Genomic DNA, 14,380 nt, shown 5'->3' with positions numbered 1-14,380 from the left:
GAGTAGGTGTCAAAGGATGACCATGCAGCATTGTTCTTTGGTTCAGTGGGTGTTATGCTGTGGGGGTTGGAGTAAAGGTTTACGTCATTGAGGAGTTCTTTCCTTATGTTATCAGTCTTTAGATTGAAGAAAGCAGAGAAGTCTTCACAGGATGGAATATCGCCTATTGTGCTATGCGATAGTTGGGGTTGTTCCTTGGATTGTGTATTGATTAGTTCAAAAAGTTTTCTTGGTCGGTTTTTTGCTTGGTCGAGCTGGAGGCTTTAGAAATCTGATTTTGTGCGCTTGATTTTCCTGAAGTAGGCGTTTCTTTTTTCCTTCAGAGTTTTAAGGTGCAGTGCCGAAGGGGCTGATCTCCAGGTGCGCTCTGCCATTCGCATGGCCCGTCTATCTTTGTTGAGTCTACCATCGTACCATGGGTTGGTTTTCTTGGTGGAGACTCTTTTCAGTTGCAAGGGGGCGCAGGCGGCGACTGGGCTCGGACTCCTGCGTGCAGATCATGCGAAACTAGCGGACAGAGTAAGGGACACCGAACTAACTATACAAGAACTAAAACCTGCACAGACAACGGCACATGCCAGGCTAGAAGATGCTCTTTAACGCCTTGCAGTGCTGGAAAAAAGGGCAGAGGACTCAGAAAGTTGGAACCGGCGCAATAATATTTGCGTGGTGGGTCTGCCGAAAAAAACAGAAGGCGCTGATATGGTTGCGTATCTAGAGAACTGGCTTAGCACGGAGGTCGCACCGGAGGGGCTGTCCATCTTCATGCTCGAAAGGGCGCACAGAGTACTAGCTCGGCCGCCGTTACCGGGCCGCCCAGCACGTCCAGTGGTGGCTAAGCTGCTCCATTACAAAGATAGGGACGTCCTGATCAATAGAGCACGCACTGCAGGTCCCTTTAAAGTCGGTAACGCCACGGTTACGATATTCCCAAATTACACCCACGACTTCCAAAGACGCAGGTCCTCTTATCCGGCGATCAAAAAAGAACTGCGGGAAGGGGGGATTCAGTATTCCCTGATATTTCCAGCGAAGCTCAGAGTGATCATGGATGGCACAACGCACTTCTTCCAAACGCCTGAGGAGGCGTGGACCTGATTCAACACCTACAAAGCAGGCACGGATCATCGGGGCCGGGGGCATGCTAATCCACCGAAGCCCTATCAGATGCGCAAATCCCAACAGATACAGAAACGATCGAAGGCTCAGCATAAACAACAGCTGTCACAAATGGCAAAGGATAGACAGGGAGCATTAGCTGATTTATTACGGGATCGCAGACCACAGAATCGGTGGTAAAGTCGGAATCGGATGATAGGAGAACGGAGGCAGAACATTCGGAATCTGACAGCGCCAAGGGCCCTGAGGTCACACCACAGACGGCGGACGGAATGATGGACGAATTATGTGAGAAGTTGAATCCTGAAACTTGAGGGGTCCTCTTGGCCCGTTTACTCGTGTAGCAGTGCCTGGTGACACTTGGACATTCATGCTTTTGGATTGGTATTCTTTGGTGCTTGTAGCGGGCGAGCTTGGGCGAGCGCTGCTCCCTGTTGGGGCAAACCGCGCTTCAATTGCCCTTAAGGCTACCTGTGGTGGCTACCAAAGTATAGGGTTGAGTGGGGTGTTGAGAAGTTTGGATGGGGGGCTGATAGAGTACAACTGGGTCCTGTTCTAGGGGGGAGGGTTGGAAGGGGTTCAGGGGTTGTTGAATTCTGGGGACTTGAAGATGGTGTGGGCGTAACTGCCGTGCAATGGGCAAGAATGCGAAGCTATAGTGATGGGGACGTTACATGATTTTAAATGTATCACATGAAATGTGCGAGGCTTACATACTATGACTAGACGCCACAAAGTGCATGCCTATTTATTGCGGAGAGGAAGACACATTGCTCTACTGCAGGAGAAGCATCTGACTAGAGCGGAAGGCCAAGCGCTGCAGCGTAGATGGAGGGGCCAGGTCTTCAGTACAGCCTACTCTGCGTTTGCCAGGGGGGTGCTCATATGGGTAAGGGCGGGAGTCCCTTTTCAGGTCACCTGGCAGATATTAGATCAAGGGGGTAGATATGTAGCAGTGGAGGGTAGACTCTATGGCAGGGACATTGTGCTGTGCAGTAAATACACCCCTAATGTCGACCAAGGTCGTTTTTTGGCTGATTTTTTGGGTGCGCTGGCGACGTTCTAGGCCGGCCTGACTGTAATAGGGGGAGATTTCAATGCCATTACAGATGTTGACATGGATAGATCACATCCTCCTCTGGCAGCTGCCCCGGTTAGGAAGCTGGCTAAAACTAGATCTGATGGCAGGACAGATGGGGGCTGATAGATGTGTGGCGAGCGCAGCATCCTTATGATAGGGACAACTGATTCTTTTCATCAGTACATGAACTTCATGTCCGTATAGATGCAATCCTGTGCTCCCCCTTGATAGCTCATGTGGCGACCTACAATAAGTACCTTACCAGAACAATTTCTGATCACAACCCGCTGCTGATGTCGATTAACTGGAAAAGGGCGAGAACGGCGGTTCCGACGTGGCGCTTGCGCCCTGACACTCTGGAGGACCAGGTGTTCCGAGCGGAGGTGGGAGACTGTATTGCTTGTTATTTCCGGGAGAACCAAGGAACGGCAACCTCGAGAGCGGTAGAGTGGGATGCTTTTAAAGTGGTCATTAGAGGGGTCTGCATTACTAAATACTCAAGGACTAGGAACACGGTGTTAGCTGATGTAGCAAAAGCAGAAGGGGTTCTCAGGGCTCTTGAAAAGAGGAGACCGGAACAACCGATGCTGCAGGGACAACTGGTGGAGGCTAAGGAACAATTAGCAGCTGAAACTGAGAGGCTGCCATGCTATGACTACAAGGGATATCTGGCAAAAGTTCATGCGGAGGGGGACAAAGTAGGTACGCTGTTGGCCAGATTAGCTGACCCAGTGCAGAGGAGCGGACCGATTCTGTGGATAGCATTGGAGAGCAGCCTGCTGGTTCACTCGCAAGCGCAGATGCTGTCTCGCTTCACTACATACTATGAATCACTGTACAGTAGTAGGTAGGGGGACATGGAGGCAGTCAGAGGAATATCTGGAGGGAACGCCTTTTCCACAGTTAGATAAGGAACAAGCAGACTTGTTGGGGCAAGACATCACGTTGGCTGAAAGCCGTGTTGCAATTAAGCACATGGCCTGGAATAAGATGCCGGGACGAGATGGGTTACCAATCGAATTCTATGCTCAGTATATTGATGCGCTAGCGCCTCACTTGCTGGAGGTGTATCAGGAGGCTGGGAAGGAGGGTCGACTTCCATGCTCGATGCGCGAAGCACTGATTGTTCCTCTCCTGAAACCGGGACGTTCGGATGTGGCCTCTTATCGGCCATGGTCCATGCTGACTGTAGACTACAAAATCATGAGCCGAATACTGGCGTCCAGACTCCTACCGCACATGAAATCGCTGGTTCATATGGACCAAGCGGGTTTCATCCCCACACGGTGCACGGCTTTGAATATTCGCCGCTTCTTACGTGTTATGGCGTAGCACCAGGGAGGTCAGGGCTCTGCAGCAGTCCTCTCGGTGGACATTGAGAAGGCGTTTGACGAGGGGGAGGAGCTACGACACCAACCAAGATGGCCGCATAGTCTCCCGGCTCCGTTGACCTCCGTCCTTTGCTCTATCATCCTGTTGCTTATCCTGATTACCTGCACCGGATCTGTGTGTGTGATCCGACCCGCACTCCAGTGGTGCAATCCCGGAGTTTCTCCGCCGTTGTGGAGCGGAGCTACATCGATGGTTGCATTGAGGCCTAACCCAGCAGAGAAGCCGGGGTCTCGAGTGCTGGCTCTGCCGGGTCCGAGTTGAATAACAACGGACTGCTGAAGGTGGTTGGGTCCGGTCTCTGGAACACTCAGACTTTGATTGTTTTGCTACCATCGGCCGCCTGGTGCCCTACAGAAGGTGAGGTGACGAGTGACGCACGGTGCTGTGTCGCGGGGGTCCCTGACCGGGGATCCGAGTGACGCACGGTGCTGTGTCGCGGGGGTCCCTGACCGGGGATCCGGCATTCACATCGCCGGTCCCCAGGGTCGGTGCCTCGCCGTGTACTACTGCTCGCTAACCGTCAGTCCCTCATGGCTTACTCCTGCTCCGCCTAATTTTGCCCCGGAGAAGGCGCCTCTCCGCGGGGTCCACCATGTTGGAAGACTAAACAAATCTAGCGGAACAGGCTCGAAATGGCCCGTCATTGCGTACGGTGCTGGAGGCACTCATGGCACTTAAGGGAACTATTGAAGTCCAGACTTGCAGTTTGTTGTCTGCGACGGATGGACTCACAGGCATGAGACCGGATCCTGACTCTACGCCCGCGACCCGGCAGCCAGCCCGCTTTTCAATAGATGTCTCGGAGGTGTATCTTGACCCGGCGATGGAAGCAGTGTTTGCCCCTATTGAAGTGGATCTACCCGACTGTACTGTGCCTGGTCACCCAACGGAACCGTTGGAACCCCCGATTATGTATCCCCTGGAACATTTAAATGTCGTCTCCATTTTGGATCCTTCCACTTTCTATCCTTTGCTGTTTCGGACCGTGTCGACTCCCCTCCCCAGTCAGTCTTTCAAGATGGCGGATGGGGTAAAACTTGGCTTCGGAGGCAGGGAGGATCAACATTGGTACCAGCCATCTACATCGGGACCTGCCGTTCTTTTCTCATCTGTATACTCCTGTTCGGTAGACTTTGACAGTACTTTGTGAGAAGTGCTTTCCTTAATTGATGACTTCAGTGAATTTGATCGACGGGGCCAGGGTTGAGATTCTTCTCCGAGTCTCTCATTGTGGCACTATGTTTAACGGGATTGTTTATTATTGACCTAACGGAGTCCGGCGCGGGGCTGGCTACGACGGGGGAAGGAGACCGGGAGCCCGTAGAACTATGCCCTCCTCAGATTTCCCTCATTGTGTGGGGTTCTTTGCCTTTTCCTTTCTTTCCCTTTCTACTATATTTCGGGTTGTGGTTACTGGGCAACAGGCACGCTACAAGGGGGGTGGCCGTAGTCATCAGCAGGGGTGCAGGGTGGGGGGGTGTGGGGGTGGGTGTTTCGTTTTTATTTTTGTTCTATGGCCTCTTTTCTTCCTTCTCTTCCCTTGCCTTTTCTTTCTTTTTCCTTTTCCGGGTTAGTGTGGTGGGTTCGGCTTTCCGTACATCCTTGTTTCTACATCTGTACCTTGACTTTTCTGAGGTTTTGGTGCTGTGGGGAGGACAATAATGATGGCGTAGACTAATAATAGCGTGCTACTTATCCGATGTCGTATGTCTTAACGCCGCTAACCTACATGATAGCGAACTTATTTTGGTCACGTTGTTCTTTTGCTCGCCCCCTTTTGTGATCCGAGACACTGTACGACACCTGATCCTTTCAACTTTTTATATGTATAATGAAAACCTCTTATCCTGTTTCCGAGTTGAACTGCTTTTGCAACCGATGTGCTTTGTGGATGGAGTCCCTATGCTCCCCAGGGAGGATGGGTCTGACGTTGGATTGTAATAACGTACTGAAATGCTTAGCGGCCATCCCTGGGGGTTGTAGGCCCGTGTCTGTATTTGATTGCAAATGTTAAATAAAGGTTTTAAAAAAAAAAAAGAGAAGGCGTTCGACAGCCTGGAGTGGGCCTTCCTCCATAATGTCCTGCTTCAATTCGGACTGGGCGACCAGTTTGTGAAATGGAGGACGGTGCTGTATTCCTCCGCCACAGCAAAACTGGGTGAGGTGATCTCTGGGTGAGGTGATCTCTGACCAATATCCAGTCATGAGAGGGACAAGGCAGGGCTGTTAGTTGTCGCCACTGCTGTTCGCGTTGGCGATAGAACCCCTTGCGGTCCGGGCGAGATCGGGACTGTCGTATAAGGGACTTCTGCACCGAGACAGTCTACACTATATCTCCCAGTAAGCAGATGACTTGCTTCTCTTCCTCCAGGATGCGGAGGCTGATCTGCATGGGGCTACGTCCCTGCTATCCCAATTTTGGAAGGTATCAGGACTCCAAGTGAACTGGACTAAGACATGCCTCTTCCCGACCCGTCTGGATATGCCTCCTCCCGCTTCCCTTAAGGAAATAGAGTGGGAGTCGGCGTGCCTCACCTATTTGGGGGTTCGGATCTACCATAACGACAGGGATCTACTGGACGATGTATTAGAGCCCTGAAGGGATGTATGGAGTTTTGGGCAACGCTCCCGCTGTCGGTACTGGGAAGAGTGGCATTGCTTAAAATTGTAGCACTCCCCAAGTTATTGTATTATTTCCGTACCTTATCGATCTGGATCCCGCCGCGTGTATTTAAAGAACTGAGGTCATTGACCATGGGCTTTATTTGGGGCAAAGGTAGACGGCGAGTGGCACTAACGACGTGGATGAGACCAAGGCTGGAAGGCGGACTAGGCAGGCCCGGATTTTAAGCTCTACTATCTGGAGGCGCAATTGCAGGTTCTAACTCAAAACATAGCGCGGGAATATCGGAGCCCGGAAGATAGAGGGGGACAAGGGATACAGCGCCATGTCCTGGCCTATATAGTGCTGCAACAAAAACTTGTTCTGCAGGGTTTAACTGGGGAGGAGAGGACCCTGCGGCTCTGTTGGAATAGAACCCAGCATAAAGCGGGGACCCTTCCCCCGTATGCACCGGAGATCCCCGCTGGGCATGCTAACGGCACTACCACACGGGGGAGACTGGAATTCATTGGCGAATTGGGAACAGTTGAGTATCCAGATGGTGGGTGACCTGTACATGAACGGGGAACTATTGCCCTTCCCAACACGACCTGTTTGGGCTCCCAGAAGGGGACTTTTTGATCCATGCAGCGGTCGCAACGGCGATTCAAAAACACTGGAGAACGGGGAGAGCGGAACCAGTATTGACACTGGCTTGCCAGTATATTGTGATGGCAGGAGGGACTGTTAAGGCAGTAACGTGCCTCCAATCCCGGCTGCTTCGGGAGACTATGCGCCCCTTGGATGCTCTTAAAGCGAAATGGGAGGTGAGCATTGGCCGTCCGATACCCGACACCACGTGGGAACAAATCCTCAAAAGGGCATGGAAGAGCACTAGGCTGCACGAATCCAGTTTTTTATACTTCACAGGGCCTATTTGACTCCAGGGAAGATCCGTAAGTATTTCCGGGTCCAGGATGCGGTGTTGTCCTAGGTGTCGCGAGGAAGATGTTGAACTAGAACACATGCTATGGTTGTGCCCACGAATGGAGAGTTACTGGGATGAAGTGGGGGAACTTTTGAATACTGTAACGGACAACTAGAATACGATATGGCTACCTGCTTGTTGCATTGGTTCCCGCACACAGCCAAGACCAAGGTCACCAGCAAATTTATTGATCTGGGGTTTATGTTAGCCAAGCGCGAACTCATCTGGCATTGGAAGGCCAAAGAGGGTCCGTCAAGGGGGCGCTGGCGAAGGGAATTTTGCAAGTGGGCGAGTTGCTAAAGTGTTGTGAGGCTTAGACAGGCTACCCGCTTAGGCAACGATAAGGCGTTAGAGGCGGCTAGGTCATGGGAAGAACTAGTTCAGACTTTGAAGGATCACCAATCGACAGAAGGGGAGGAATGAGCGCTCCACGTCCATGTGATCAATACACACAGTACATAGCTTTGCTAACCATTTGATGCACTGTTGCGATGGGTAGTGAAATTCTGGGAAAGCCCACACCACAGTTATTGCACAGGGGGGAGGTAACTGGGGAGGAGGGTGGGTAATGACCTGGGAATATCCCTGATAATAAGGGCAAGCTACGATATTGTTTTTTTTGACTGTTTGTTGATTATATGGATTTGATGGTTTATGTTTCAAGAGGAAAAGTGTGTGGAAACTATGAAACAAATGCAGTATGCCGAGGAGTAGCTGAGACATAGATTTAGTATCGTTCCCAGGGGATTGTTTCGGTTTGATTGTTGGGGGGCTGGGAGAAAAAGAAAAGCAGATGCTAAGAAATTTTGGTGACCGGTAACGGTTTGCGTTGAATTGCAGGCGGGCTGCCACCGCTTTCTTCACTTCTGCCGCCCGACCTCCGGGTTGTGGGCTAAATGGCCGTGTACTGTGCGTCGCAGTGCCATGTGCTTAGCACATGTTGGATGTAGGAAGGTTGTCCAAACCAGCTGTATACTGTACCAATATGCAATAAAAATACATTTTCAAAAAAAAAAATGTAAAAAAAAAAATGAAGCAGGACACCCAACCGGGGTGTGTGAGGGCCCCACTTCCCAAATTGGGAGACACCCTGTCTCCATCATAGGATCAGGGCATTACCTTCCTAGCTTTCTCGTTATACTACCTCCTCTTTCCAGGAACTGCATACTCTATTCAACATTAATCCCTCGATCGACTAAGGAATCAATGAAGTGTAGGTTATTATATCAGGATCTCGGCTCTGCGTCTTCCACCATGCCCTCTAAAATCCACTTAATTTCCTTAATTTTAAAGACTGTAGACCGTGTGTCTGAAACGCTGGTGGTATTGGTATCTATGCAGCTCTCATCAGGTTCCTCCTCATTGAAGCAGTGTCTATATAATGTTTGAATGTTGGTCAACTTTTTGGTAGCCACTATAAAGTAAGTGGGGTAGGCTAAGCTGCTTAAGCCGGTTGGTCATTGTGGTACGAGGTATCACAGTTAGGGTTCCACGTGAACAGTTGCATTTGTATTCTCAGGTTTGTCTCCTTCTGATATCTTTATCTTTAATCATTTTGAACACAGCAAGAGAGCTATCAAATATCTATTGAATGGATTCACCCCAGGGGAAGCCATGCACCAACATCAGATTTCAGGCATTTTCTCCAAGTTTAGAGCAACCCATTCATTGTAAAGGGGAGATTCCCAACATACACATCATCTTGTTCATAGTTTTAATAATTTACATCACAGCTATTTTAGAGGTCTTTCATAGGGAGCACAGCCCATCCAGGCTGTAAAATCCACTCATGTCTGCCCCAGTACCCTCAGTGCCAAAAGAACACAGAATAGAGGGCACCAGATCTGGCCCTGCTTTGCATCTAGTGCGCCTGGTTCAGCAGAGCGTGGCATGGGTAGAAGAAAGTGGTTCTTGGACCTATGCCCACCCTCTGAGTGTCCCAATACTGGGAAGCAATCCCCCAGTCTACCCATGCATTGGGCAGACTCGGCTCCTCAGAGGCAAGTCTATTAGTTTCTAATCTCTGAGTGTTGCTCCTTCAGTCCCACACAGTGCCTAACCCTTCAGACTTCCGCCCTGGTCTATTGTCTGTTCTCTCGAGTCAGTTCAATCACAAATGGTACTGCAGGCCCAGCCTGCTGCACCACTCTCAGCATCAGATCCCACCTCATAGTGTGTAGCATTCCTTTACAGAGTCTCCACTTCCTCCTCTAGTCACCACTGGAGCCATCTTGGAAGGTTCATTTTTGGGAGGGGAGTATGGAAATCAGCACTGCCACAGCCACCCACTGTATCTTTCAAGGTCCATAAACAGGGTGCAAATCAGAAAGCCACTCCTATTTCTGGTGATGGGTTTTTGCAATCTAGATCGCCCCAAATGCAAAGGATCTAAGCAGGATTATATGTCAGAACATAAATGTTCATACATAAGCCTACTGTCAGTTTGTGTCAATGAAATGGGGAAGGGGGAGGGGGGTAATTTATTCCCTGTAGTATGGCTGAATAATTCTCATTGTCAGAAGGCAAGCAAGCACCATGCTTCAACAGGATAACTTTCAATGGAAAGGAAGAGTGCCGATGCGTGTGCTTTGGGCATCAAAGACAGTCAAAAGCTACAAATTACTTACTACCTCCATGTATTAATGCCAGGAAAAACTAGAAAAGTAATAATTACACACTCGTAATGCTGAAGAAACAGAAAGGAATAGCCAAAACAAGAAAAATAAAACAAACCCTACTACCCTGCTAGCACAGAAGAGATGAGGTGGAGACAGCGCAGAAATGGAAAATGGCTTCACAGACAACCTAGTGGGCTGAATGGACAGTGTTGGGGCAGACTTTGTTAACAGCTGAGCAAAGCCATCAACGCATAATGGGATCAGGTAAAGGACAGAGCTGTTAAAAATGCTCCAGTTAAGTATCGCTTGGTGTGAGGAGGTAGTTTCGGAAAACTAGAAAGCAGATATTCAAAATGGAGATTAAAACTGGGAAAGTAGGTGTTCCCCTTATTTGCAAATGTGATTAAACAACAAAGTAGCTGCTAAAGACAGTTGAAAGGAAAACAAGGCCAGGAGCGTTACAGCAAAATGAAAAAGGGAAAGTGGGCAAAAAAAAAACAGTAAGAAAAGAAAAAATAGCATTCAAGGTATCAATATTTGCCCAGTAACTGGAGATAAATTACTCAAGCTTAAGGGTAAAGCCATTATATGAGAACAAACTGTATATTAACATATTAAATCTCAGATCTTCCCAGCAAGATCAATGGGTACAGTGCACTCAGCTAAAGAAGGAAATCTGTATGACAATGATGGGCGACGCCACAATGCACAACATAAACCATGCCCATATATTAACTTCAAATTTACCTCTTTCAATTCAGCTCTGTTCATGTTATCAAGCTGTATTTTAGTCCAATACTTGTCCAGTAAAGGTGCATGACTGTTTTGCTGTCGATACCAGCCAGTGCCACTGGTAAGCAACCTAAAAAGGATGAAGGCAAAAGACAAATGCTTTATAAATCATAGTTGAACTTTTATTGAGTAACATAATACAATTTGATATAATTTCCAACAAGCTATCAGAAATCCTAATCATGTGTATTTAGCTTCGTAAATTAGCAAACCTTTGCTTCACTGGGAAAATGTCCATTTCGTAGCGTCACACTATGAAAATGAAGCTTCAATGTTTGTAGAGACTGAGCTAAAGTATCGCTGTGATGTCAAATTTCTGTAGCTGACCTGACAATACATCCACAGAACGCTTGGCCTGAAAACCATTTCACTACAAGGATGTTATTATATTGTGAGGTGTGAAAATGGGGATTACTGAAGGGTTTTAGCCACATAATTCAGTTAAAGAGTTAAGCTATTCCAGTCAAACAAACTGAGAAATGTTCAGTTGAGTGCGAGAGAAGATTTGAAAAATCTTTTCAAGAGTATGATTTTATTTATTTATTTGGTGTTTTATATAGCGCGAACATGACCCTTAGTAGAGTGTCCGAGTGCTTTACATTTTCATTTCCAAAACAGTAATGTTACCAAGTCATCAGTTGTTGTACAATGATTTAGAGCAAAAACATCAAGCTTAATAAACAAATATACAAACCACAAAAAAGTTAATGTTCAAAGAGAGGTAGCGGGTAACTGATTAGGAAGGATACATGATACTGGAGAGTCTATTGAGATTATGGGAGGTATTTACTCATATAAAAGGATTTTGCTTCGTTTTTGAATGCAGAGATGGACAGGTTTTTTCTAATGTTGGGAGGGAGAGAGTTCCAGATTCTAGAAGCTGCACCAGAGAATGCTCGGTCATAAGTTATTTTCTTCCGAAAACGGGCTGGTTTCAGTAGTAGATCTCCATGGCTCCTAGAGATAAGGCATCCTCCAGATAAGAGTGATTTTTCTGGGCTAGGTACACAGGTATTTGGAAATGTCCAGCTTTGTGAGTGATGCATGCCAACTTAAAATTGTACTCGTGCTTCGTAGGGGAAAACTTTCAAATGAGGGGTGATGTGGTCGAATTTTTGGGATCCCGTTATAAGTCTTGTGGCCGCATTAGGACAAGCTTTCAGTGGGGCTGTGGAGATCTTGGGAAGACCGGCCAGCGTAGTGCAACCATATTCTATCCTTGATATGACAGATGCCTGAACTGCTGTTTTGAGGTCTACTTATTTAAAAATGTTTTCAGTTGTCTGAGGTAGCTTAAAAGGAACTGGGCGTTTTTTGCCATCGTGTTAATATGTGATAGTATGTTCAAGTTTTTGTACAGAATAATTCCCAAGAATTTAGTGGAATCAACAATCTTCGGAGTTCAGTTTAATGCCGTGATCAGATTGGTCCACTCTATAATGTTCGTGGAGCTTTTCTGGGGGAGATCAGCAGGAATTCGGTTTTATGTGGGTAAGTTTCAGATGGTTACTGGTTAGCCAATGATTGGTTCTCTTTAGTTCCTGGTTCATGATACCCATCTCTTCTGTTGACGTTCCGTTGATGTACAGCAGGGTGTTATCAGCGTAAAAGTGGAAAGAAATGTGTAGTGTTTCCGTGAGTGGTTCTATGTACAGACTGAATAACGCCGTGGATAGTGTGGCGCCCTGGCGAACTCCGATTGTATTTCTGGATGACACGGATACATTTCGGTTGACTGCATTTTTTTGATCTTTTTTCTAGGAAAGAACTGAACCATTTTAGGACTGTAGCCTCTACTCCCATTCTATTTTTCAGCGATCTAGTATTTTGGCATGGTTTATCGTGTCGAACCGCGAGAGGTCAAGCAGGATATGGACACATTTTTTGTTATGTTCGAGGGCAAGTAGAGAGTTGTCCACGATGCGCAGAATTGCTGTTTCCGTACTATGGTTAGGTCTGAATCCTGATTGGAAGTCATTTAATAGATTGAATTCGTGGATATGATGGCTCAGTTGTTGTTGTACACATTTTTCCAGGACTTTGGCTAGAATGGGGATGTTGGTTACTGGTCTGAAATTGTTTGGGTCAGAGTTCTTTGCTTTGTTAAGATTGGAATAACTTGTCCAGCTTTTAGGCATTCCAGAATTGCACCTTGTGCTAATGTAGCGCTGATGATCTTTGTCCATGACTGGTGAGCAGATGGTTTATTGAGGACCGACACTTTGCAGGTAAGGGATCGCTGTAATGATTAGTCAAAATGATCTTCGCAATGTCAAGTTCATTGATAGGCTTGAATTCTGACCACCGGGCATTAATTTTAGGTTTTTGCAACTCTGGTTGACAATGATGCTCATCTAGGGTGCTCTTGATTAATTCAGGGCATTCAGCTTCTTTTTTGAGCTTCACCTCCATTGAATTGGCTTTCGCTGTAAAGGAAGAGAAATCTTGGCTGCTTAAGATAATTTTTGTGGTGATAACAAGAAAAGACGGTTGACTAAGATTTCTGCACCTCACGCCAGTTTTGATATGTGTACAGGTCCCGTGCAGCAAGCCCTGGCATCAACCGTCTAATGGTGCCTCTGTGCTCCAGATCCTTAAGATACAATTGATGGGTGTGCGTAGAATGCAAGTCCAGATGGCTAAAGTAAGATTTACAAAAGGTCTTTATTGTTCAGTCATTATCAAAGCTTTAGATTCTAACCAACAATTTGTTCTCCCCAGGAGAACTTCATCAGGGCTCCTATAGGTAATCGGACTTATTAGTGGGAAACCAAGTTGAGAATGGAGAATCCTTGTATCTGTGAGATGTCCTGAGCTGTGCCCGAATATTTCCCCAGCAAAGATGTCTGGATCAGTCGCAAAATCACGTGAAGAATAGGTTGGAATTCTGGATATCGACTCACACTCTTTTGATGACCAAAAATGTTTGCGGTGTGCTCAGAGGCAGATCTATATAGATCCTGAGTTCTGGACTGAGTATATGTCGATTAACAATAAAGATTCAGGTGAACTGTTGAACTCCCAATTTGGGATGGTACGGCAGATTGTATGATCTCACATGTGACGGCGAAGGTCCTAATTTCTGTGAATATACAGTAGAACAATTGGATTTAGTGTAGTCTCCAGGCAGTAACTCTGGAGCTTTTAGAGGGAAAAGTTCCCGCTGCCTTTTTGGGCCAACCAGAGTCCCCCTATCCCTAATTGGATAACATTGGGCCTCAACACTCTGCACCCGGCCGCCCGAGTGCCGCTGAGGGTGCAACAACAGTGCATCACTGACCCTGGAAGACCCCCGAGTCTAACCCCTGAACCCTAACTCAAAAGACCGATTACTTACCTTGAAACCGATAACTAATTTTTCCTCATAGGATAACATTGACACTTTTTCTCCCAAAAAGGTTCGAAGTGTCGACTTTTGAAAACTACAAATATTGCTTAAAAATCAGCCGAATAACCAAAAAGCATTTTCTCAACAGTTTTCAGGAAATGTCCCAGTCCAGAATCCAGAATGGAGTAAGAAAAAGTAATGATAATCTAACTTACCTGACTAGTGAATTTCCTCCCATAGGTTAACATTGGTGATTCGATGTGAAAAAGTTTCCAAGTGTCAACTTTTGAAATGCAATAATATTCCGTAAAAATCATACCTTTAACCAAAACCCATTTACCCCTGTTTTCAGGATATGTCACAGGGCTGAATCTAGGATCCAGTCCTGTGTTAGGAAAAGTAATCTGAAAAGTAATTTACTGCATTTTACTCAAAAAGCCCATTCAATTGAATGTACTAT

General features: G+C 47.1%; 1 protein-coding gene across 1 annotated transcript in view; it reads right to left on the bottom strand.

Annotated features, from left to right (window-relative positions):
* Nucleotides 1-14,380, bottom strand: part of MDN1 (midasin AAA ATPase 1) — a 2,142,100-nt gene that overhangs the window by 2,040,833 nt on the left and 86,887 nt on the right. The window contains exon 9 of the mRNA XM_086926648.1: nucleotides 10,548-10,662. Within this exon, the coding sequence (XP_086782774.1) occupies nucleotides 10,548-10,662 (115 nt within the window). The remainder of the gene's footprint in view (nucleotides 1-10,547; nucleotides 10,663-14,380) is intronic.

This window comes from Lissotriton vulgaris, chromosome 6 (genome assembly GCF_964263255.1).
Source record: "Lissotriton vulgaris chromosome 6, aLisVul1.2, whole genome shotgun sequence".
NCBI classification, from domain to species: Eukaryota; Metazoa; Chordata; class Amphibia; order Caudata; family Salamandridae; genus Lissotriton; species Lissotriton vulgaris.
This window is presented reverse-complemented; position numbering and strand designations above follow the sequence as displayed.